Consider the following 25,361-nt stretch of genomic DNA (forward strand, 5'->3'; position numbering starts at 1 on the left):
CCCTTCGCAAAAGCCTGTACTTTTTGTGTGTCAGTGGTGATGAAGTAGTGTTAAAGTTTCGCCACAAGATGTTGCTATCGCAAGTGTATATACTTAGTTGATGCACAGCTGTAGAACTGTAAGGGTTATTGTTTATTGGTATGTCACATGGATCTGTAGACCAATCAGTGTGTTATCTTCTTCTGTCCTATCACTTCTCTCTTTACTTCTTCTGTATGCACTCTTCAACCATTCACAGCACTCCTTATAGGGGCTGTAGATAGGAAGTCACGCGGGTAGAGGAAGTGTAAAGGTCTTTTGTCACTGGGTTCTGTAGAGGAAGGACACAAGCCAGGATGCTCTCTATAGCAGTTAACCTTTTCTTTTCAAGTAACTCCACTCAACACTATGCAGTGTTAAACCCTTCCTTAGAGAGGACAAGTCAGAGATCATCCCAACCCACGCTGTGGAAAAGGAGAGTCACAGTGCAGGACTGTATCCACAAAGCAAGGCTAGGAACTGATCCTCGCAGCACAGATGTATATCTCGCAGCACAGATGTAAGCAGGGAACCCTCAGCATTACGTCCATCCCAGGTAACAAGGTATGGGGCTTGTGTCACCCACTAGGACGGGTCCCCCGACACTGGTAGGGCAATAGGTGGTGCGAAGACCCAAAGGTCAAACAACAGGCAAAAGTATTCTCTCTTTCTTCTCAAGTATTCTTCTACCTCATCCCCCAACATCCCGGCAGAGCACAGTACTAAATGGGTTGGAATTCTTACGACATCCTCCTCTCTACTCCTCTGACTCTATACTCTAAGCACGCAACTCAATCCACACAACTGTACTACTCCTTCTCCGCTCACTACAGATCTGGATCTGTATCAACTTATCGAGTGTCTTATTAAGCGTGAAGTATTGTTTCAAGGCAAAGCTGTTTAACCTGCTGCACACAAATGTTTCCTCAGTAAAGCATATCTTATTTATGATAAAGAGACTCTGTGATTTCTCACCCCGCACCAACACAGTACACGAACATTTCTTGGGTCATCTCCCCTTTCTGTGTTGGCAGTGCCAATAGTCCGGGTGGGTCATAGTTCCACTCTGGACCACTGTGACAACAACCCAAGGGACCCCGCAGCAGCCCGGCAGGTCACTGACCACAAGGAAACAAGGTTTTCCCGGCACTCTAATATAAAAACAGGTGTGCCACCATACCTGTGTGACCAACCGGCACTGGCGTCATGACACAACATCTTTGGGCCTGGCTATATCTTGGCCAACCACCACGGGTTCAGACAACAGACAAATCAGACAACAAGGTATAAATAATACCGCCACTGGCTAAATCCACCCACATATTTGACTGTAATACGATAAGTCCAAAGTACAAGTACTGAAAATGGTCTGATAATAATTTTCATTATGCCTATAGCATCAAAAGCTACAAGTTTTCCCTGGACAGGATACAATTGTATGACCCTATTATATAAAGAGATACATATGATCAAATCATCATTACTATTATTATAAACTTACCGGCAGTGGGTTAAAGTTTTGATCCACCAGATGGTTGTATCCATGATCAAAGAATGAATGACGGATCACAACATCGACTCCTTGATTGGCCGACATTCCTAATGTATTTAACCACCTAAATAAAAATAAACACAAAAGAAAACGTATTCAGCATAAGAGGATGCAAAGCATCACAACACATGTTCATAGCACAGCATACAACCTGCTTATTGATGTTTTCTGTTTTACCATCAGGCCAAAATGAATATCAGATCTCAGCCCATCTTACCATGCTGCGGTGAGTCTCTAAGAGGTTACTCTATTTCCCAGGCATCCTTGCCCTTTATGCAGCTCAGCAAGTTTGTCAAATTGACTGAATAAAAGGCCCCCATGGGTCTTTTTGCCAATATACAGCTGCCTCTCACAGGCCTGCCTCCACTTGGATGCTGGTATACAACATTTACATCATATGACACCCTGTATAACACAGGAGTACAGCCCCAAAGCCACACAGAGGCGAACACAATCCTAGTCCTTATTAATGGAGTATTGTCACTTATGTCAGTAGTGTCACTTAAAGGGGAAGTCCGGGCAAAATCATTTTAAGATATGTTATTGCCCAACAAAAGTTATGAAAATTACTAATAGACACTTATTATGCTGTCCATGCTGAAGTAAGTGCAGGGAAAATGCACTATTGGGCTATGTTCACACAACGTAAAACTACGGCCGTTGTTCTCGCCGCAGAACTACAGCCGTAGTTTTGCGGTGCGTAACAAAGCCTTATGTGCAATGGGATCCCAGCCGGAGTGTACACACATCATATACGCTCCGACCGGGATCCCGTGCGGCGCCGGAAAAAACTGACAGGTCAGTTTTCTGCGGACGGAATTCAGTGAATTCCGGCCGCAGAAAGCCCTGTCAGTTCACACAGTGAAGCGAGTGGCTCCGGCCGTTTGCTTCACTGTGTGCTGTGAGAAGCTTTGATGCGGGCGCCTGCCGATGCGCCCGCATCAGAGTGCTGCGGCCGGAAAGATCACCCGGTCGGTACTTAAGTACCGGCCGAGATGTTTCGGCCAGAGACCGGCCATTCCGTGACCCGGCCGGGGTCACGGAACGGCCGGTCTCATACGTTGTGTGAACATAGCCTAGGTGTGTTTCCCATAATAAGTGTCTATTAGTAATTTTTATAACTTTTCTTGAGCAATAACATATATTAAAACTATTTTGCCTGGACTTTCCCTTTAATATTAATAGCAGCAACAGGATAACAGTGACCTTTGATGCCAGGGTGCTGTAAACTTGCAGAACACAAAGTTAAAGGACAAGTGCCATGAAAAACTTTTTCCCAGTAATTGAAGCACATTACAAAGTTATATAACTCTGTAATATGCTTCAATCACCTATCTGCCTCCCTTCCCTTTCTTTTCCCCCCTCCACCCCCCACCAGGAAGTGTCCTAACTCACACAGACCTAATGACTGTCGTTACTGTCACCAGGCAGCTCCTTCTTGCGAGGATGAGTCATCAGCAGGAGGGCTGCTCTAGGTCCTGTTACAGCAGCCCCCCCTCCCCAGTCCAAGTGATGGCTTGCAGTTGTTCAGCCAATGGGAGCTGAGCAAGCTGAGTCACCTGACAAGGCAGGGGAGGGGGGGGGGTTGCTGTAACAGGAGAAGGAGCTGAGAGAAGAGCTTGGTGACGGTGACGACAGTAATCAGGTCTGTGTGTGAGATGTCTCGTGGCCATTAGACCATCATGATGTCTCATGGCAGCCTGTTTTTCCTATAAGTCCTTTACTATGCAGCAACACAAATAACACCGAGGGCCAACATACTGCCCCATACATTAGTGTTGAGCCCTGTGCCAGCCTTAATGTAGCAGCCAGGACATTATGTGACTAAGAGCAATGTAAGAACCTGGATGCATCAGCATATGTAGCGGCCTAGTTCTAAAAAAAATATGCCACTGAATTATTTTTATTATTATTTCTTAATGTGTCAAGGAACTATTGGGCATCAAGCAAATAGCAACACCAATTTAGAATTTAGAAGAATAGAGAGCCAATACAGTTTCATAATTTGTTTTCTGCCATATCATGAAGATAGTCTACATACTGTATGCAATGCTACTAGGGAAGAATACTTCTTTAATAAAGGATCTGATAGTACATAGTATGAAAGGAAATACATACAGATATACAGCAGAGTCCCATACAACTCTGTGGTTGTAAGAGTACATTGTATGGTTATGTGCATGGCTTACTGACTGACTGTTTTTCCTACAATCACGCAGCATGATCCGGTCTATCAAGCCATAAATAAATGATGGTGTCTCGTCCCTAAACTGATAAATATGACAACAGAAACCAAAGAGTTTCAGACTAATGCAGCTCCTTTAAGTGACCTTCCGTGGAATAATCAATTTAGAGGCAGAAACAAGTTAGCCGAGGTGTTAGGTATAATTTTCTACTAATAAATGCTTAAAGAGCTTCTGATCAATGGAGAAATCTAAACAAGAATAATTGTCGCTGCCTCGGGGCTCACATCAAGTAGTCACCGTGAAGTGTGGTTTAACTAGAGCTTTCTAATCCTTTTCTCAGTTTGTTCATTTACAATGTCCCCGATGCCAAAACTCAGGCTTTATTGCTTAGTTAGAGGCAACGTGTACAAATCTGGCAGTCGCTTGCCCTTCCCCTCTCCCAAACTTGTGAAGATCATAAAGAAAAGGGCTCTCTTGATACCTTTGATATCTGTCTTTCTATTTTATGTATGCAGCCTCATTAATAAATACCAAGTCTAATGATATAAATGCCGGACTAGAAAAAGTCATAAACAGCTGCGTTGCTATAAAATGCTCCAGATGCTGAGTATTATTTATAGTGTATATTTATAGTAAGGTATGCCTATGCCGTCAGCATTTATACAATCGGGAAGGGTTAATCGTTTTATGCTTGTAGAAGAGCTAACAAACTCAAAGGATGTGATTAGCGAGGGCTGACACCGGGTAACGTGTGTGAACAGAGGTGCTGTAATTGCATTCTGTGTCCAAATTGCTTTTGCATGTGTGCTACAATGGTGCTCGCACAAAAGGGAGATATTTCCTGCGTGTAACATGGCCTGCATCCCAACAACAGTATAGTGCAAGCTGTGATACCGCACAGATGTTACACAGGATCCGGTGCCAAACTATTGCGCTGTATGCGCGCATTAGCTCAATGAGGTTAAGAGGTGAAAATCAAACATAGAGTAATGTGGGAGAAAGGCAGAATTGAACACTGAAGTATCTGGGGTCCACGTATAGTGCCCAATAGTCTTTTATATCCTCTCAAGCGACAGGACCCCAATGCAACCGCAAATTCTGTACCCACTATAGCTACAACCTAATAGATGTGTGTATAGCTTGTATGCAAAAATACTGCACCATCACATACTTCTCAGCGTCAGTCAGTTAGCCAAGGTAATCTTACTTGGGTGGTTTCCTTGACTGGAGACCCTCCTTGGTGTGGTTGTTCTTTCCTGGTAGAAGGTCTGGCTACCTCACTGACGTTGAGAAACACTTGATGGTGTCTCCACAGTATTTTTGCATATTTGGTTTCCCAGGGGGCAATGTTTCTTGATTCACTAACGTTGAGAAACACATGATGGTGTCTCTGCATTCTTGTGGCATCTGTATAGCTGCAATGATGTATATGCATTTTTCTTCCATCGAGCACACCTCCACTAGGGCCACCTAGTGACACTGGCCTTCCATGCCTATGGACATATTCTGGCCTTTTTCTATTGGAGTCCACCAGTAGTTGTGCAAACTCAAAATCCAAATCCTGCAAATCATACATCAGGGGAACCATAAAGGTCTAACCAAATATTACCCAGCTCTGAGGGACAATTTCCCTAATCTTGTTAGATTCTAGGAAAGATCCTGTTTCTAGTCATGTAGGAGGGATAGCAATAATGTGATGAGTGTGGAAAGGCGCGTCCATTGGCTCATCATCTCTTTATGCCCTGCAATAAAATTGTGAATTTGGGTTAGTTCTCTGACACCAGGATGAGTTGACTTACTAGTTTTCACGGCTACTTTGAACATTTGACCACTGTATTGATTTGGGTATAGCGTCTGATTAGTTATCACTTTATTGGTGGTTTATCAGTATATATTATTCTCTGTTAGTTATCTGTTCACATACTTATCTTAGATTCATGGTGTGCACTAATAACTATGGACATAAAGCCATCTATTATTGTTTCATTTATAGTGTAGGGGCCCTCCAGTGTGTTTATAGGCCAAATGTGGTCTTATTTTAAATGTTTTTAATTGTACATTGGTGATATATGTAATAAAACGTATTTGTATTTTCTCGCTATTTGGTACTCTTGTGTGCATAATGATTTATGTTATGTTCACTTTCTTTGTTTTTGTTACATTAAAATTGTGTCCACTCAACAAATGAAGCAAAGGTTTATTCAAACAATCCAGCAATCGTCCATGTGTATCATAGTGAAGCTTAGAAATGAGTGCCAATCTACATGACCCTAAGCCATCATGTAGATCGGCACTCATTTCTAGGCTTCACTATAATACACATGAACGATTGCTGGACTGTTTGAATAAACCTTCGCTTCATTTGTTCAGTGGACACAATTTTAATTAATGTAATTCAATTAATTTAATTAATTTAATTTAATCCTATTAGACAGGCCGGTGACGGACGATCAATAATGTAAACGCGTGTCAATCTGCTACATCGGCGCTCGTTTCCTAAGCCTATTAGACAGCTCGATTATAGTTTACCAAGGGCTGCACGGACAGCTTTAGCGATGTATGTGCAGCCCTTGCCCTAAACTGTTTATACATTACCTCTCCACACTCCCGGTATTCTCCTGCGCTCTGCTTGCTCTCTGGTGATGCAGCTGCAGCTTCAGAGCGGCCTGTCTGAGCTGACAGGCCGCTCTACCAAACACTGGCTAGGACTGATTATCAGCCAATTGGATCTATGTAATAAGGTCCTTATTTACTGGTCATTGCCTTGCTCTCATTTCCCTGTCTGTCAATCACAATGAGAAGCCCACCTGTCTTTATTTACAGACTATCAGATTACAAGGCCTTTTTTTTACTCACAGGAACCCTGCTGCATATGTATCGGATAAGTTGTTTGTTCCTCTAGACCAGGGTGCACCAACTCCTCCAAGCCATACCTTCTTCCCTGGGCTGTGCGTATTTACCACCTGTATAGAAAGCACACAGTACAGTTGTGACAAGCAGGATATGACAGGATAATTCTTATAATTGTTCAGCCTTGTTATAAGGCTTATTGGCTGAATATAGAAAGAGGTTGTGTTGATGATGATCATGGATGGATTCCTGTTCTATTTTTATTAGTACCAATTTTTAGACAGCTGTGCAGGGATCTGTTCACCTAAGTAGGTGTGGACACTATACAGTGGAAAAACTGCAATGTTGCCCCCCTTCATTCTTATCCCTGACCTTCTATATTTGCCAAAAGTTCTGATAGGGCCGTCCTGGAAACCAAGACACAAAAGGGAGGGGTTTATTAAAACTCGTTCCAAGAGTACAGTAGCAAGGCAGACAATTTTTGTATGGAGTTTGTATGTTTTTTACACTTTGGTGTTAGTATTGGTTAGCACTACCCATCATAGTGGCTTATTGGTAAAAAATAAAATGGGTGGTGGTGGGCTGATTGCTGGGCTTCCTCTACAAGGTAGTCCTAATTCCCCCTTTCACTGCACTATTGTGGAACACTCCATAAACATCTACTGGACTTGGGGGCAGTCACACGTTCCATGATTACGATCCGTGCATGGAAGATGTGCTGGACTGTCATGGACCTCCTGGCATCATGTATGATTATGATGCCGGGACCCAACAGTTTCAATGTTCACGCTACTGTACTGAAACAGCAGTGCGGCTGTATCAGGACAGTAGCACAAACATTTAAACTGTTCTGGAGCTCCCAGCATTGTAATGATGCATGATGCCGGGAGGTCCATGATTACAGTCAGTAACACTTCTTCCATGCACGGACCAGAATCATGGAACATATGAATGCCCCCTAAAGGTAAACAATAGTCTCCTGCCAATCTAAAATTTAACAACCATTAAATGGATAGGTCAATACTCAGTGTTTCTGAGTACAATAACCCTTTAAAACATTAAAAACTTTCCAAATGTAATACTAACTTTTTGTATTTTTCGGATCTGATCAGACAATGCGTCTAGCAGACGGGTTTTCATGAAGTCCATGGCTTTGCCGACACGTCCATCAATGTTGTGACTAAAAAGATAGATATTATATGTTAATCGCTTATAATATAATACACATGTAACTGATGTAATTCACGTGTGCGCCTACACCAGATCCAATGCCTCTTCCATACACAGATGTAATAAATCAGTAAGGAAACAGAGGCAAGCCAGAAGCCACAGGACACAGCGCTGGTGGGCAACCACAGATAAATATATGAGCCTGAACATGAAATAAAGTGTGTGCAAAGTTATACGCTTAATAACAATACCAGTTACCGCTTACTACTGCTCAGATGTGTGTGGATTTTACAACTGGAATAATATTTTCACTGGATCTGAACTGAAATCTGCCATATTGAAGTATTGCTGCTGAGTATGTGTTTCCCAGAAGCATAAAATTAAAACTTTACTACTGTTTTCATTGAAGAGGCTTTAGGAAAAGCATCAAGGGCCAAATGAATCATATAAAAGAAGCAGGAGAAGTTTATAGGTCTATACTGAACGGCAGCAATTTACTGACGGTGTCCTTTCCTAGGCAAATTCTTAAAGGGGTATTCCTGTCTTACACATGCATGGCATATCCACAGGATGTGCCAACAGATGTCTCACAGTTGGGGGTCCCATCTTTGAGAGTCTCACCTATTGTGGACAGAGAGGATTCAAAGAGGATTTATCATATAATTGGATGGAAGGGCAGGCTCCAATGTGGACATTTCCATTTGAGCCTATGGTAGTCACAAAAAGAGCCATGTATTGCTTCTTTCCATAACTCCTATAAAATTTAATAGAGAGAACTCACATCATGATTACTTCTCCACTGATTTCAATAGGAAATTAGGCCATGGACCCCCCCCCCCCCTTTTGCAAAAAATTTAGGGTCCCTATGGTGGAACCTGTATCTAGCTGATATCTATGGTAATTCATGGAGATATGCCACACATGGGTTGAGAATACTCCTTTACCATTTTGTAGACAATTTTTATCTGGAAAATGGCACGATACACCAAATTCAGAGAACCAATACAACCAAAGTGGAACGAGAATAATAATAATAATAATAATAATAATAATAATAATAATAATAATAATAGTTAATTTAGTACCAACATATTCTGAAACACTGTGTAACTCAGGTGGGAATGAAATTAGATATCAATCACCTACTAACAAACTAATCCACAATTCAAACAAGAGAGTTGATGGTCCTGCTTGCAAGGGCTTGCTATCTAAGAAGAAATAGGACAAGGTGACCTAGAGGTAATGAAAAGGTCATGTTTAGGTAGGTTAGTAGACAATAAACAGAAATCAATGTAACAAATCTCGTAGCACTCCAGCTCATAAAATCATGATCCTTTATTAATCCACGAATACAAATACATCCAAAAACACACAAGATGTGTACAGCAACGCGTTTCAACGTGACCGTCTTTTTCACAGCTTATACACCAATGTATTAAAACAGCTCATATATATATCAAAAAGTAAAAACAACAAAGGAAGTTCCACACTTACCCCCTCCTCCAAACAGCGTCTAGGTGAATGTAATGCGCATGTGTGCAATCAGGCCGCGCTTGTCACACCTGGATTCCGACACTGTGGAGGTAGGGGAAGGTGCTCCTCCTTATGGATGAACATAGACATGACACACCACAATGCATAATGAAAAACAACTTAAGATAGACAAGATCATATGAAATCATAATATGGTATATAACTAATAAATGTACATCAAATCAGTTTTATAATTTAGTCCTTTAGGGAAGCGAGTATCTAAATTTAATATCCAGAAGGCTTCTCGATTGAGAACCTTCTGTGACCAATTACCTCCTCTATAATCTTTATACACTTTTTCATTTACCCATTTTGTATCAAGATGAAAAATTAAATAAGATCTTAGAGGGAGGATGTAATGTGGTTGCGAAAAAAGGAATCACTATCGGCAATCTAATTTCGCCCACGATACCAAAACATAATGTGAATAGAGGCAAAACATGGCTCTCTCAGAAAGGGTTCTTCCCATGTGGAGGATCTCGATGTAACGTATGCAAGTATGCCAAGAAGACTGTCACCTTTAATACAAATGATTTAGATAAGAGTTTCCAGATAAAATCATTTTTAAACTGTAATACGGATCATGTAATTTATGCTATCTCATGTTCTCTTTGTAGCAAATCATATGTAGGATGCACCACAAGAAGGTTAAAAACTCGCATTGCGGAACATGTCTATGACATTGGCCGCAAAGGCGAGAATGTATCAGGTGCGGCTAAACATTTCATCACTGCACATAATAGCGATTTGAAACATTTTACATTTTTTGGTTTAGAAAAAGTGTATAAAGATTATAGAGGAGGTAATTGGTCACAGAAGGTTCTCAATCGAGAAGCCTTCTGGATATTAAATTTAGATACTCGCTTCCCTAAAGGACTAAATTATAAAACTGATTTGATGTACATTTATTAGTTATATACCATATTATGATTTCATATGATCTTGTCTATCTTAAGTTGTTTTTCATTATGCATTGTGGTGTGTCATGTCTATGTTCATCCATAAGGAGGAGCACCTTCCCCTACCTCCACAGTGTCGGAATCCAGGTGTGACAAGCGCGGCCTGATTGCACACATGCGCATTACATTCACCTAGACGCTGTTTGGAGGAGGGGGTAAGTGTGGAACTTCCTTTGTTGTTTTTACTTTTTGATATATATATGAGCTGTTTTTATACATTGGTGTATAAGCTGTGAAAAAGACGGTCACGTTGAAACGCGTTGCTGTACACATCTTGTGTATTTTTGGATGTATTTGTATTCGTGGATTAATAAAGGATCATGATTTTATGAGCTGGAGTGCTACGAGATTTGTTACATTGGACTCATATACCGCATGTCCAGCAAGCTCCTGGACTTCGTCTGCACCGCTCTAGATCCTATGGGACACTGTTCCTTCATGAGGTATGAACCAGAACTATTACTAAGCATTATTACGGTTGAGTGGTGAACCTACTCTTTTATGTTTTGAATAAACAGAAATATAGAAGCACAGAAGATTTTCTGCAGAAAAAGACCACTGGGTCCATCTAGTCTGCCCTTTTAGTATTTCCCTTCTTATTACCTTAACCTCTTAAGGACATAGGACGTACCGGTACGTCCTATGTCCTCATTAGCACTTCAAAGCGGGGCCGCGCGGCGGCCCCGCTTTGAAGTGCCGCGATCCCGGGTGCCGCGTGTAGCCCGGGACCGCCGCTATTAGCGGGCACGGTCTGATCGCCGTGCCCGCTAATTAGCTAATCGGAGGCAGCTGTCAAAGTTGACAGCTGCCTCCGATTACCGGAGGCAACGTTTCCCTGGTGTCTAGTGGGGGAGATCGCTCCTCCGGGACCTTGTCCCGGAGGAGCGATCTCCGTTACTGATGCCGGCCGGGGACGCGTCCAAGATGGCGCCGTCCTCGGCTCGGCACTCGTTTGTTTCCGGCTGCAGCAGCCGAAAGCAAACGAGTGCCGATCTCATGGATCTCTGCAGCATATCTATGCTGCAGAGATCTCAATGAGAGATCCAAGTGTATATACTAGAAGTCCCCCAGGGGGGCTTCTAGTATATGTGTAAAAAAAAAAAAAAACGTGTTGTTAATAGTAAAAATCCCCCTCCCCTAATAAAAGTCTGAATCACCCCCCTTTTCCCAGGTTTTAAATAAAAGTAAACAAATAAATAAATAAATAAACATGTTTGGTATCGCCGCGTGCGTAATCGCCCGAACTATTAATTAATCACATTCCTGATCTCGTACGGTAAACGGCGTCAGCGCAAAAAAATCCCAAAGTGCCAAATTGCGCATTTTTGGTCGCATCAAATCCAGAAAAAATGTAATAAAAAGCGATCAAAAAGTCGTATATGCGCAATCAAGGTACCGATAGAAAGATCACATCATGGCGCAAAAAATGACACCTCGCACAGCCCCATAGACCAAAGGATAAAAGCGCTATAAGCCTGGGAATGGAGCGATTTTAAGGAATGTATATTGGTTAACAACGGTTTGAATTTTTTACAGGCCATCCGATACAATATAAGTTATACATGTTACATATCGTTTTAATCGTAACGACTTGAGGAACATGCATAACAAGTCAGTTTTACCCCAGGGCGAATGGCGTAAAAACACATTTCCCCCAAATAAAAGAAATGCGTTTTTTTTTTCAATTTCACCACACTTTGAATTTTTTTCTGGTTTCGCAGTGTACTTTATGCAAAAATTCAGCCTGTAATTGCAAAGTACAATTAGTGACGCAAGAAATAAGGGGTCATGTGGGTTTCTAGGTGGAAAAATGCAAGTGCTATGACCTTTTAAACACAAGGAGGAAAAAACGAAAACGTAAAAACGAAAATGGGCCATGTCCTTAAAGGGTTAAGATCGATATATGTATACACCAGGCAGGTTTACATTCAGTTATTGTAGATTTACCAATCACATCTGCCAGAAGTTTGTTCCAAGCATCAACTACTCTTTCAGTAAAGTAATATTATCTCACGTTGCTTCTGATCCTTCCCCAACTAACCTCTCACTGTGTCCCCTTGTTCGTAAGTTCACTTTTTCTTTAACATACATAAAGGTTTCGATCATGTCCCCCCTTTCTCTTGTTTTCTCCTGACTATACAGATTCAAGCCCTTAAAGGGGTAGTCCACCAAAAAAAATTTTCTTTCAAATCAACTGGTGCCATAAAGTGCCAGAGATTTGTAATTCACTTCTATTAAAAAATCTTAAGTCTTCCAGTACTTATCAGCTGCTGTGTGTCCAGCAGGAAGTGGTGTTTTCTTTCCTGTCTGACCCAGTGCTCTTTGTTGCCTCCTCTGTCCATGTCAGGAACTGTCCAAAGCAGCAGCAAATCCCCATAGAAAACCTCCCCTGCTCTCCAGACTGGAAATAATACAACTTCCTGTTGGGCATACAGCAGCTGATAAGTACTGGAAGACTTAAGATTTTTTAATAGAAGTGAATTACAAATCTCTGGCACTTTATGGCACCAGTTGATTTGAAAGAAATTTTTTTGGGGTGGACTACCCCTTTAAGTCTTTTCTGATATGTTTTATGCCTGACACCATTTTTGTAGCCCGTCTTTGGACCTGTTCTATTTTATCAATATCCACTTAAAGTGAAGTCTCCAGAACTGGACACAATATTCCAGATGTGGTCTCACTAGAGCTCTATACAGCAGAATCACAGTCTCCCTCTTCCTACTGGTTATACCTCTAGCTATACACCCCAGCATACCATTATATATACAGCCGGGCATACCATTATATATATATATAGCCCAGCATATGTTTTGCTGTCCCCACTGCTGTCTGAAATCACTATTCCTAAATCTTTCTCCTCTGCTGTCTTTGCCAACACAGAACTGCCGATATGATACTCGCATAATGTTAGAGACAGAGGACACTGGTCAGAGGTCACTGGTGTTTTGCAGTAATGAAGGAGTGGTGTTGTAGGGAGAGGTTTATAGCTGGGCGTCATCAACATATAGACGTTACTTATAGCCAAATCTGTTGATATATTGTCCAATAAGGGTTGCATAGAGAAAAAAGAAAGAAGACATAAGACTGATTCCTAAGGAACCTTAACAGTAAGTGAAGCGGAGAAGGAGAGTCAGCGAAAGATACACTGATCAAGTCAGAGAAGTTGGAAGAAAACTAAGAGATAGCAGTATCCTTGGCATCAAGAGTTTTGAGTTGGTGTTGGTGATCTACAGTGTCAAATGGTGCAGATAAATCCAATAGAATAAATAGGGAGCAGTTGTCATTGTATGTAGCATTTAGGAGATCATTTGATACATAAGGGCGCTTCTGTAGAGGACATAAAACAAATTGTAAGGGGTCGATAGACCTCTCACTAGCCAGCCAACACCCTGCTCTGCACTGATGAGGGGCAAAAACCCCGAAATAGCTATCTGCAGATGGGAAATCTTTCCTTTTGAAGAGATTGTTTGGCTTGGCATAAACAATCAATCCCCAGTCAATGTTCTAAGGCTCCTTGACTGAGGGAGACTTGACTTGAAGGGACATCTCTTTGCTCAAGAGGTGTGAGAGCTATTGTGCATTTCCTTTCTTCCAAGGGGTCAAGAAGAAAGATAAAGGGGTTTACCAACTAAAAGCAAGGAATATGATGCTGACAAATAATGTATGTGTACGAGAGGAGGGGTTTGAGTGAACAATTGCAACAATAAACGTGCACTATAGCCCTTCACCATATTTCAATGAAGAGTGAAAGATACCAGAATAAAGAAGGTATATATCAGTAACATGGATAATTACAAAAACATAAAACTTAAACCAAAGAAAATGTTGGAAACATACAAAAAAAATTTGCATCTGGATACTTTAAAAAAAGTGTTTCACTACTTTCTTGTCAGGGCCCCTGGGAACAGAGAGACACAGGACAAGTGGGCTCTATAGCTAACACCCCTCCACGCTGTCCCTACCTACTTGCCAGAATCCGCCCTAAGATCGCGGCGAGCAACTGGGCAGCGATCTCTGCGCTCAAATAAGTGCAAACCCAGACAAGACACAGTACAGACAAACAAGGTACAATGACAAAGCAAAGTCACACAGAAGGACAGGATCCAGAAGGCAGCAAGGAACAGGGGACCAAACCAATGGAGGACAAAAGCCAGAGATGCAACAAGGTAACGGTGGAGCCAAAGCCAGAGGTGCAACAAGGTAACGGTAGAGCCAAAGCCAGAGATACAACAAGGTATCGGTGGAGCGAAAGCCAGAGATACAACAAGATAATGGTGGAGCCAAAGCCAGAGATACAACAAGGTAACGGTGGAGCCAAAGCCAGACAATGTAGATGAAATGGGGACAGTGCTAGAAACACTGAGGACTAATGGTGCGTTTACACAGGAGGATTATCTGACAGATTATCTGCCAAAGATTTGAAGCCAAAGCCAGGAGTGGATTTTAAAAGAGGAGAAATCTCAGGCTTTCCTTTATGACCTGATCTCTGTTTATAGTCTGTTTCTGGTTTTGGCTTCAAATCTTTGGCAGATAATCTGTCAGATAATCTTTTTGTGTAAACGCACCATAATGCTAAGTTTACACAAGGCGATTATGGGCCCGATCGAACGATTAACGATTTCGAAGTAACGATTTTTCTTTTATATTGATCAGCGTTTAGACGGTACGATATATCGTACGGAAAAATCTTTTGCGAACGTTTTGCGATTGCGCGCCCGCAGCCCTCCCCCCCACTCGCAGCCCGGCCCCCCGCTCATCCGCAGCCCGGCCCCATGGTAAACCGCAGCCCCCTGCGCCGCTCTGATCGCCACCCCCCCGCCGCCGCTCCAATCGCCACCCGCCCCCATTGCCGCCACCACTCCAATGGCCCCCCCGCCGCCGCTCCGATCGCCCCCGCCGCTCCGATCGTTCCCCCCCCCCCCCCCCGCCGCTGCGAGCGCTCCCTCTTCAGCCAATTAATGCACTGAAGAGGGGAGCCGGGGATGTGGAAGACCTGCTACGCGGAGCCGGTAAAGTATGGTCACGGCAGAGGCGATCGGAGCGGCGCGGGGGGGGCGATTGGAGCGGGGGCGGCGATCGGAGCGGGGGCGGCGATCAGAGCGGCGGCGGGGGTGGTGATCAGAGCGGCGGGGGTGGCGATCGAGTCGGCGCAGGGGGCTGCGGATTAATGGGGGACCGGGCTGCGAGCGAGGGGCCGGGCGGCGGACGGGGCTGCGGGTGGCGGGTGGCCGGACTATCGTGCAACGACTGTTTACACGGAACGATCGGCGAATTTTTTACGAACGACGATTTATGAACATGTTAAAAGATCAAAATGAACGATTTATCGATCGTTCGCCGTGTTTACACGTACGATTATCGTTCGAATTCGATCGTTATCGCAAAAATTCGCCCGATAATCGTTCCGTGTAAACCCAGCATTAGGGAGAACACTGAACCAAAAGACAAAGAAAGGCAATAAACAAGCAAAGGGATCAGGAAACCAGGAATACAGATAATATGAGAAAAGGCTGGATATAGCTGACAGACAAGCTGGACAAAACTATCAAGAGCCCAGACTGAAGGGAGGGAGAAGCTTATACGGGAGCAGAAGTCCCGGACTCCAAGCAGATAGGCTGAGCAGGAGAAACATACAAAGCCAGAGGTGAGGAGACCTGTCAATCACAACACAGCAGACACAATAAGTGAAAAGACCACAACAAGGAAAGTGCAGGGAGGACTTAGAAAACATGGACCGGAGCACAGAAGACACAAGCAGAGAACACAGTAAAACTAGACTTTATGCCAAAAGCACAGTCTTTGGCGCAGAGGTCGAATCTTTGCAGCAGAGAGTGACACTGAGGCCTTTTCAGGCGCGATCATGACATTTCTATTCCAGAACTAGAGTGAAATTTTAGAGGAATCAGACATCCCATTATAGACAAATATAATTTAAAAAAATCATTCCTATATATAGTTGTATAGTCATCTGATATTTTCTCACATTTTCCTTCTATTACTTTGCCATTTTGTTTATAGTTAAAGCAAATTTTACATACAGTTGGCCGGGAACAACCAACATCTTTTTCCCTACTTCATCTTGTTTTTCAGTTTTCAGTATATAATTGGCAGTTCCCTTGTTGGCTTTATGTTTTCTTTTGATCACCAAAGTCTACAGTCCAGTAAGGTCTGCGATCGCTTTCCCATTTATCTGCAGACTCATTTTTATACTTGTGCAGGTATTTGTTTTAGAAATGATGGTGATTCCATATTTTTTCTAGGAGTTGTATTCCTCTGACCTCTGTTTCTTCTATTACTTCTGTAGGGAGTCAGATATCAACTCTAAAAAATGTTTTGTTTTGTTTTTTTTAAAAAAAAAACAGCCCTTCTCGGTGCAGCCCTCTTTTATGTATGACATATGACAGTCTGCAAGAGCCAGCAGTTCCGAGACATATATTTCAGTAATGTTGGCCAGTAAGCTTTCAACACGCCGTGTTCTGCACCATATTTCCAACAAAAGTAACCTATGACTTCACTATATGTGTAGGGTGTCTGCATAGCACAATACATTGCAATGCAAAGATGGCCTTCACAAATGTAGAGCGGAAAAGAACAATCCCAGAAGGAAAATTACCCTTTCTTCTTGCCAGTTTTTTTTTATGATCATTATTTCCCAGCTATTAAAACACTATGCAAGTTTTTTTTTTTTTTAAAGAAGGACCGTGTCTGATTAGACAAAACTAATTGACTTAAAGAGAAATTCAAGACCTAATTTTGAGCCCCAGTGAGGTTTTCAGGAATGGAGTTAAGATCTGTTTGTAATTCTTCCTTGCGGGGTGTCTGGATTATGTAGACCCGGCAACCTGCCCTGAAGAATAAATCTCTAATCATAGCATTTTTATATAGTCTGCAGATTTTACTTTCTGATTTCTAAAAATAAAAAACAAAGCACTTTCTTGTAATTTCTGTATCTGTTTCACACATTGCGTTTACAATCCTATAGGAAATACAATGCGAGGGCTATGACGTTTATCATGCTTTACATCAATTGATTCATGTGAACAAAAATGTACAGTGCTGTGCCAAAGTATTACGAGAATACTTCCAGAAATAGAAGGGTTAACAGCAGGCGGCACTCATCGCTAATGACTGACACCAGCAATCATGCTGATGTCGGTCATTAATGCTGCACTTACACGGAGCGATAATTCGCTCAATCGATCGTTTAACGATTTTGAAGCAACGATTTGTTTTTTATAACGATCAGCGTTTAGATGAATAAATCATTAGAAAATTCGTAAGAATAATGATTATTGCGATTGTTTTTAAGATGGCTTAAGCTCATCTTTCACATAGGGTGAATCTTTGAAAGACTGTTAACACTAAGCAATCTGCGAATTTTTAGCGAACGACGAACGACTATTTGAGAACATGTTGAAAGATGAAAATGAACTATTTCTCGCTTGTCGCTTGATCATTTGCTGTGTTTACATGGAACGATTATCGCTCAAATGCGGTCGGTATTGCGAAAATTCGAACGATAATCGTTCCGTGTAAACGCAGCATAAAATGCCTATATCAATAGCAATCATGGCAGTTAAATAACACACTGGCTTGTTATCCACTGGGTGCCAATCAGTTATTATGACAGCTGCAGGCCTTTACTAGGCCACCATATGAGTAATAGTAACTTTCCTGCTGGAAACCTTACCAGAGCTACCAGAGCACCAATTTAGCTGAGAATCAGCATTGATCAGTATAAGCATCTAAAGATTGATCATAATAATCCCTGAGGTGGAATTATATAAAAAAAAAAACATCCCTAATAAAAATTTACATCATATTTGGTATCACAATGTGCAAAATTGTCCAAACTATTACAACAGTCCTGCACAGTAAATAGTGTAAAGGAAAAAAAATCATATACCAAAATTGTTGATTCTTTGGTCATCTATGAAGAAAATAAATGAAAAACAAGCGATGAAAAAGTCCAATCTGAACCAAACTAGTACTAATATACACTACCTATCACGACACAAAAAATAGCCCCTATACATTTCCATCGATGGAAAAATAAAAACAATTATAGGCGCAAAAATAGAGCAATTTTAAAGAGCAACTGTCAGCAGGTTAGAGGAATCTAACCTTCTGATAGCTCCCTAGTGGGCACGGAGGGGGATGGTATGTCTGTTACCTTCATCCTCAGTGCCATTCCCGTGCTATTTATTCTGAAATCCTCCTTAGTAAGCCCTTAGGAGCACATAAAGGAGGGGCTACCGCTCCCGAGCACCAATCAGGCCAGTCCCCCCTCCATTAATAATCATTACAAGAGGGTGGCATGGTTTTTCCTACGGGTCGTACCTCTGGCTATGCAGCCCGATATTCATCTTGGTGTCTCTATTGCCAGGCCACACTATAAAGCTGTCAGAAATCAGCCCTTCTAAATCGTTCTCTTCTGGAGTCTTGGCTAAAAGAGAACTGTCAATATGTTACGTACAGAGCTTCAAATCCTTGTATAGACATAAAACTGAGTGATAGATTTCTGGCTGCCTTCAGTCACCACTAGAGCTTAGAAGCTTGTTTCATACTGTTTTATTATTGAACAATATTCACTAAGCTCCTTCTAGAATTGGCTGCAGTCAGAAAAAAAGATTAATACTCAACTGTATGTGTACTGTATCCAGTGGAGCTGAATTTCTGTATTAGCAAATCACAACTGCTTTAAAAATATATTAAGAGGGTAATGAGGATAGAATGTTGGAAAGTATCAGCACGGATGAGCAGACGGAGATAGTGGAGCTTCGGAGAGCACAAAAGATAGGACCTTTCCTGCTCCAGATACCCCCTTTAAGAGAAAACAAAGGGATAATGATATTTACCTGCCCCCCGTCCTCAATAATCAGCTCTTTCTGGTACTGATAACATAGCCATTAAAGGATTAGTGCTGGTAAACATTGAAGAGGCTATGGTGCTCGCTGGTTGTGGGGTATCATGAGTGGGACCCCTGCAATCTAATGTGGGTATATAAGAGTGGATCCAAAATACAGAAAGTAGTAAAAATCTTTCACTGTGTCGGCTCCACTCCTGGTTTTCATAAAGATATCAACAAAAATGAGGCCCATAATAAGTACATAGTCTTAGGCAGGGATGGGGAACCTCAGCTGTTGCAAAACTACAATTCCCATCATGCCTGGCCAGCCAAAGGCAAATTATAGTTAGTCAATATAAAACAGCCATATTTTCTTTTTTTAATCTCATACAACCAATTTACACCTTTTACTGTGTTTTTGTGTTTACAATTTCAGCCATAGTAACGTGCTCCTGCCTAGTGTGAATGGTGTTCTAGGAGAGCTGACCAAAGTTATCTTTTTTTCTGTATTCCAGATGGGGGGAGTGGCTGCCTCTACTTGGTCGTGCACTCCGCCTGCCTCACCCAGGTGGTGCAATTATTTTTGCAGGCATAAGACGGATCTTGCATGCTCAGAGCATAGGCGTATTATACGAAATGGAGAGGCCATAGTACAGTGTAGGGTCTGCACCGATATGAGGCTACCTTAACATGGTAGGGTGGTTTACACTGTTTGCAAATGGTAACCAAGAGCCTCATTATTTTTGTGGGAATTTTTTTAGCAGTTGGGGGGGCTGCTTTTGACTATTTTCATGTCTGTAGTGGGTCTGTATCTTGCCATTGCGGTGAGCTGTTGCATTTTTCTGTGTTTTTGAATTTACGCTTAAGCCTGATTTCTCTTATCAACAGGATATTATTATGAACAATGAGTTGGACATGAACTTTACTGCTTGTTCCACTTTTTCCTAGTTATAGACCAGCAGCTCAGTCTTTTCAGAATCATTTCCATAATTTGACAGATCCTTGGTGTAAGTTGGGTTAGAAAATGGAAGAAGGTTAAAAAGTTGAGGCAAACACTCCACATTGGACTGCAATTCCAGTTCCAGGTGCAAGTGTTTCCAGGGACCCAAGGGGAGACACAGAGTTCTAGCTGTAGGGTCCAGCTGAGTAAGGAACAGCTGCTTATTGATTATACGCTGCAACATTAACAGCACAGCATTGTTTTACCTTGTTTACTCTTCCAACTTGTATGTAAGGACAATACTATGTCATTATACCAGGCTAGCCGGATAGAAGTGACTGAACGAACAAAAACATGAAACAGAGACTATACTATGTAGCATACTGGTATATTAAAGTGTAACTATCACACTGTGTAACTATCAGGCCGGTCCGCTCTATCATACGTCCTTTATTGCTAGCGTTGCCGGCAGTGCCGACTGCACTCTCCAGCTCTATTATAGTAACTATCACAATGTTGGTGAGGCAGGATATGCAAGTAATGGCAGGTCTGTTGCCTGCTGCTAAAGTGTTCTATGGAATTGCCAGAAGTCATACAGGCGTTCCTTACATTATCCTATCGTCAACACTGCATGATAGTTACATTTTAAATGGGTGGCCTCGTCACCTGAATTTGTTTAGGAAAGCCAGGGCCAGGCTAAGTAAGTGTACTACATATACACCTATGACATCCATATGACCTAACTGGGCATAAGAACAGGGGTTGGCTTCTTGATAAATGGGTCTAGCTTTGTTTCTACGAATCTTGGATCACTCAAGAGGAAAGGATCTTAAATGTTTGATATCAGAGATGACCCTGAGAGAAGAAAACTGTTAGTTATAGGGCTACAGTGTTTTGAAGCCGCATTACAATGAACGAATGGCCGATTACCAACCGTTCAGTTTAATAGCACATATTGAAAGGCCTGAATGATATTGATTGAATGTTGTCTTTCAACGTGTTAAAAGATCAGCAACAGCTGACTTCAATGGACCCCCCAAACAATCCAAGGATCCTGCCGGCGACCCCTCCCACTGCTGCAGCTCCTTGCTTGCTGCCTATACATGTAATAGTACAGGCAGCGAACAGGGTATGAGGAGGAAGCGTCCCTGACAGGTCTCCGCAAATATCAAGAGGTGTAGTAGGGTCCTTAAAGGAAATCTGTGACTAAGAAAATTATATTTATAAATTATGAATCAAGCAACGCTGGGAAGATTAATATATAACTTTGTAGGAAAGATTCAGTATAATGGATTAAAGCCTCTGCTTATTCTGGGCTTAGAAACAAAGAAGGGAAACCGGTCAATTATTGATGGAAACTGCCCCCTGGACTCCTACCTAGAGCAGGGATTTCCGTCCCTAGTTTACAGATTATACTGAACCTTTTCCCACATAAGGATATATATATCAATCTGCTCCTGCTATGCTCTATAACGTGGTACGGACAGGTTCCCCTTAACTACATCATTGAAGACAAAGAGCTGAAACAGACAAGTCAGTGGCAGATATCATAAGGGTCCATATCAATGAGAAACATGATCAGTGCTTTACATGTCCTGTTAGGACCTGAATTTCAGAATATTACATTCTCAGTGTGTAACAAAGTAATCTGGAATATATTCAGAGTCACTCAGGGAGGGAGGAGAAGGTCACAGGAGAACCATTCATGATGAAGGGCTAGCTATACAATGCATTTTATCCTAGATTCAGTTACTTGCATATTTTTCTTTCTGAATATATGTTTACAGCCCAGATACAGTGAAATTCTCTATAGAGCTGTAAATTACTTCCCAAGGCTGGAGAGAAAGATGGACGCCTACGGAGAAACACTATTTCTAGCCAACTTTATATTAAGGAATGCTAACATGTCAGTTACAAGCTAAATGACTATATCCATCAATGGCATATATAGAGCAGGAGAGACTATATAAAAATGTAAATGGTGCCCCCCTGCCCAACCCTTCAAGTCCAATTTCCCCACCCAATTTCCACTCTGCAGACATGAAAAATCTCCTTGACTTATGCTAATGCTATAGTGGAACTTTGTGCAAGGTGTCTAACCAGAAAAGTGCTGGCCTGTCCCTCCTGCATGGACTGCCATAATAAGTGCGCTTATAATAAAGAGGTAGCCTGTCCTACTCTCCTTATACACCATAGAGAAATCACATGGGCTGCCATGATCAGTGCTTGTACACATCACGTTTAATGCGTGATGAGCGATGAGTGATAAGTAGAGATGAGTAAGGAAACTCTAGCGAATCAAGATTCGCTGTGAATTGTGCTGTCAATTGGCTTTGTTCTGCAAAGCAAATTCTCGCTGATTTGTCAAAAAAGTTCGGAAAAAACTAAATGACGGATGCAAGTGTTGTCTGGAGCGTCACTGGGCGGGAGAAATGGATTAACCATAATCCCTAGCGCCCGTCCAATCAGCTGCAGGCCCCTCTGTGATGTCAGCACCTCCCCCTCTATATAAGGCGGTTCCGTAACAAAGGTGGCCAGAGGCTGTGTGTGGAGGAGAGAGCAGGATGGCAGCAGCAGTTACAGCAGAGCAGGGAGAGCCTGAGGGTGCGTGCACACTACGGAATGGTGACGGAAAACCCATTGCCCGCCCGCCGGAGGACTGATGCAGGCGCGCGCGTCTTCGCCCGTGTCATAGACTCCATTCTATGCACGGGCTGATTCCTTCATCCGTCCAAAGAATGAACATATGTTGAAATGCGAAATTTGAATTTTGCCTAATTAATATTCATGTACTTCACAAACTGTGCATTAATTAACTCCATTAATAAATTTATCTCGTTTTAATCTGTATGTAAAAAATACAAAAAAAAAATCAGAATACCTACTGTTGCCAGGTAACTGCATCCACCGCTTTCCCGGCTACCTTCATAAAGCTGCAAGACAAAACAACCTGTATTTTATATACGGAAACATAATTTTTATGTCATGTCATGAGGCAAACAGAAAAGATTGATTAATAGTTTCTTAGTATACTTTGTAATTTAAAACCAAATGAACAAGAGAAAACTTTGTATCAGAATCTTTAGGTAAAATTTTCCTGTAGAGTTTATTTCATGATGTTCTTCAAGTAGCTTGTAGTTTATAATAATTCTATCTCTGCACATCTGGTGGGCTTGTGGTTTTGTCTCAGATGCAATGATAGCAAGAGATTGGCCTGGAGACCACGTGGGCAATGCCATGAAGAGGCCCTCACAGGGAATGTCCCATCGGTCCCACTCTCTGGGCTGTGGAACACTTGCCAAACTGCTTCAGTCTTTATTCCAGGTACACTAACAACCATTGAGTTTAATATGGAAAAAGTTGATAATTTTGTGAAAACTGTAAATTAATAACAAAAGTAAATAAACCAGACACTAGAGATGAGCGAACCGACAGAGGTTCGGGTTCGTATGAACCTTAACTCTCAGCTTCTGATTCCCGCTGTCTGCCCGCTCCGTGGAGAGGGTGGATACAGCCTGAGGACCGCCTGGAAAACTGGCATACAGCCTATGGCTATGGCTGTATCCCAGTTTTCCAGGCGGTCCTCAGGCTCTCTACCAGACATGTCTAGTGATTTTGTGCATGTAATTGATTAATAAACCTAACTTTCCTTATTCATTGAGTTGCCAAAATATATATTTTTTTAATAATTTTTTATTGTAACACATAGGGCTGTTTTTACATAATTTCGACAGAAACTAAATATATAATATATTTAATAGTTTTATTATTGCTAAAGTACTCAAAAAGTTTCAACTTATAGTTCTTTGTACTTTTTAATTGCAAACCTAACAGTAAACCAAAGCATTAAAATTAGTTCTCTTTAATGCTTAGCTTGTTCAAAAGTGAGTTTGTTATTATTATAATTATATTTATTTGTTCTTAAAAATTGTAAACTGAAACTAAAAAACATTTTTAATGGGTTTCTCATTTTGTTTTGGTAGTTTTTATATATAATTATGTATTGTCTTGGATGAATAGGGGAACTATGGTGACAATCTGGATTGGTATGGGTGATTTTTTTTTTTTTTTTTATTTATTACAAAGTATGTCCCCCAAGAGGTCATATAAGTTCCAATCTGTCTTCTCCCCAGCACATCGAATACGCTCTGGCTAAATTGCAGAAACTTTAAAGAAGTGATGGGCAAGACATTGTTGCATATTTAGGACCTGTGCGGACAATCATGAAGACACCAGGGTTGGTCGTTAAAGGGTTAATGTCACCGTCACATCGACATTCCCACCTGTCAAATCCATTATCCAACTGGATTCGCTCATCACAGACAACCTCCTTAATATGATCGCCATGGGTCCCATGACCTTTGACATAAAGCTGATTTTTCCGGGAGAAACCTCGCTTCGGCCAGCCAGATATTTGTAGTATTACATGGCGGTCATTCAAATAAAACTCTGTCCATGTAGTACTTGGGTGGCCAAAGTTAACCAGAGCAAGAGCAGCTGCTCTTCTCCACTCCTCATTTCGCTCATTAGAAGCAATTCCAATTAAGGAAATTCCAATTATAGGAGGCCTATATGCCCAATAGGACATATGGACAATGGTTATCCTGATGGAATAACCCATTTCATGTAAATATTAATGGGATCATTTTAATCATTTAGTGCCAATTGCTGTCAATATTTTTCATATTATTTCAAATCCATTTTAGTTTTTTTTTTTTTTTTTGGCCAATTGCTAATTGTTGACAATTGGTCTATGGTAATGTTTATTACCACATGTATCTTTTGGTCTCAAAAGTTAAAAAATAAAAAAAAACACACCTGAACAAGAAATTATTTTTCTTGTACTTTAGGCTAAGAATGATAAATATTTCCTGTTGCTTAGACAGCGCTGTGCAGAGACTGCCACCATCTACATTTGTCCCTAAAGTAAAAATATTCATGTATCTGTAAAAAATTACTAGAATCAAATTTGGTAATCGAGTTTCTTTTGAAATATATTTATTACTTAGGGGTATTGGTAATTCAACTATGTGGCTGCACATCCTGAAGCAACAAAATACAGAAGTGTCAGAAGAATCATAATAACTTTGGTTTTAGTTGAAACTTCTGGTTTAGGTTTTAGCTGATGGTTTAAAGGGAAAAAACTGATCCAAAACGGATGTAGTTGTATGCCATCCTGCAGCATCAGTTTTACATTGACATACAAAAAAGGAAATATAAAATAACAATTTATATAAAATAAATGTAATATAAAAAAAAATATAACAGAAACAGTGTGTTTTTTTTTTTTTAAAGTACACTAAGA

The 25,361-nt window shown here is 41.4% G+C and overlaps 1 protein-coding gene across 2 annotated transcripts in view; it reads right to left on the reverse strand.

The window, feature by feature from the left end:
- Positions 1 to 25,361, reverse strand: part of HPSE2 (heparanase 2 (inactive)) — a 200,190-nt gene that overhangs the window by 30,869 nt on the left and 143,960 nt on the right. For both annotated transcript variants that reach the window (XR_011364225.1, XM_069979991.1), the window contains exons 6-9: positions 22,942 to 22,989; positions 7,693 to 7,786; positions 6,613 to 6,719; positions 1,520 to 1,634 (exon numbers count right to left, since the gene is read on the reverse strand). Coding sequence is in view for 1 of the 2 variants with exons in the window: in XM_069979991.1 (XP_069836092.1) it covers positions 1,520 to 1,634; positions 6,613 to 6,719; positions 7,693 to 7,786; positions 22,942 to 22,989 (364 nt within the window). In the remaining variant the exon portion in view is untranslated. The remainder of the gene's footprint in view (positions 1 to 1,519; positions 1,635 to 6,612; positions 6,720 to 7,692; positions 7,787 to 22,941; positions 22,990 to 25,361) is intronic.

This window comes from Dendropsophus ebraccatus, chromosome 8, assembly GCF_027789765.1.
Source record: "Dendropsophus ebraccatus isolate aDenEbr1 chromosome 8, aDenEbr1.pat, whole genome shotgun sequence".
Classification (NCBI taxonomy): domain Eukaryota; kingdom Metazoa; phylum Chordata; class Amphibia; order Anura; family Hylidae; genus Dendropsophus; species Dendropsophus ebraccatus.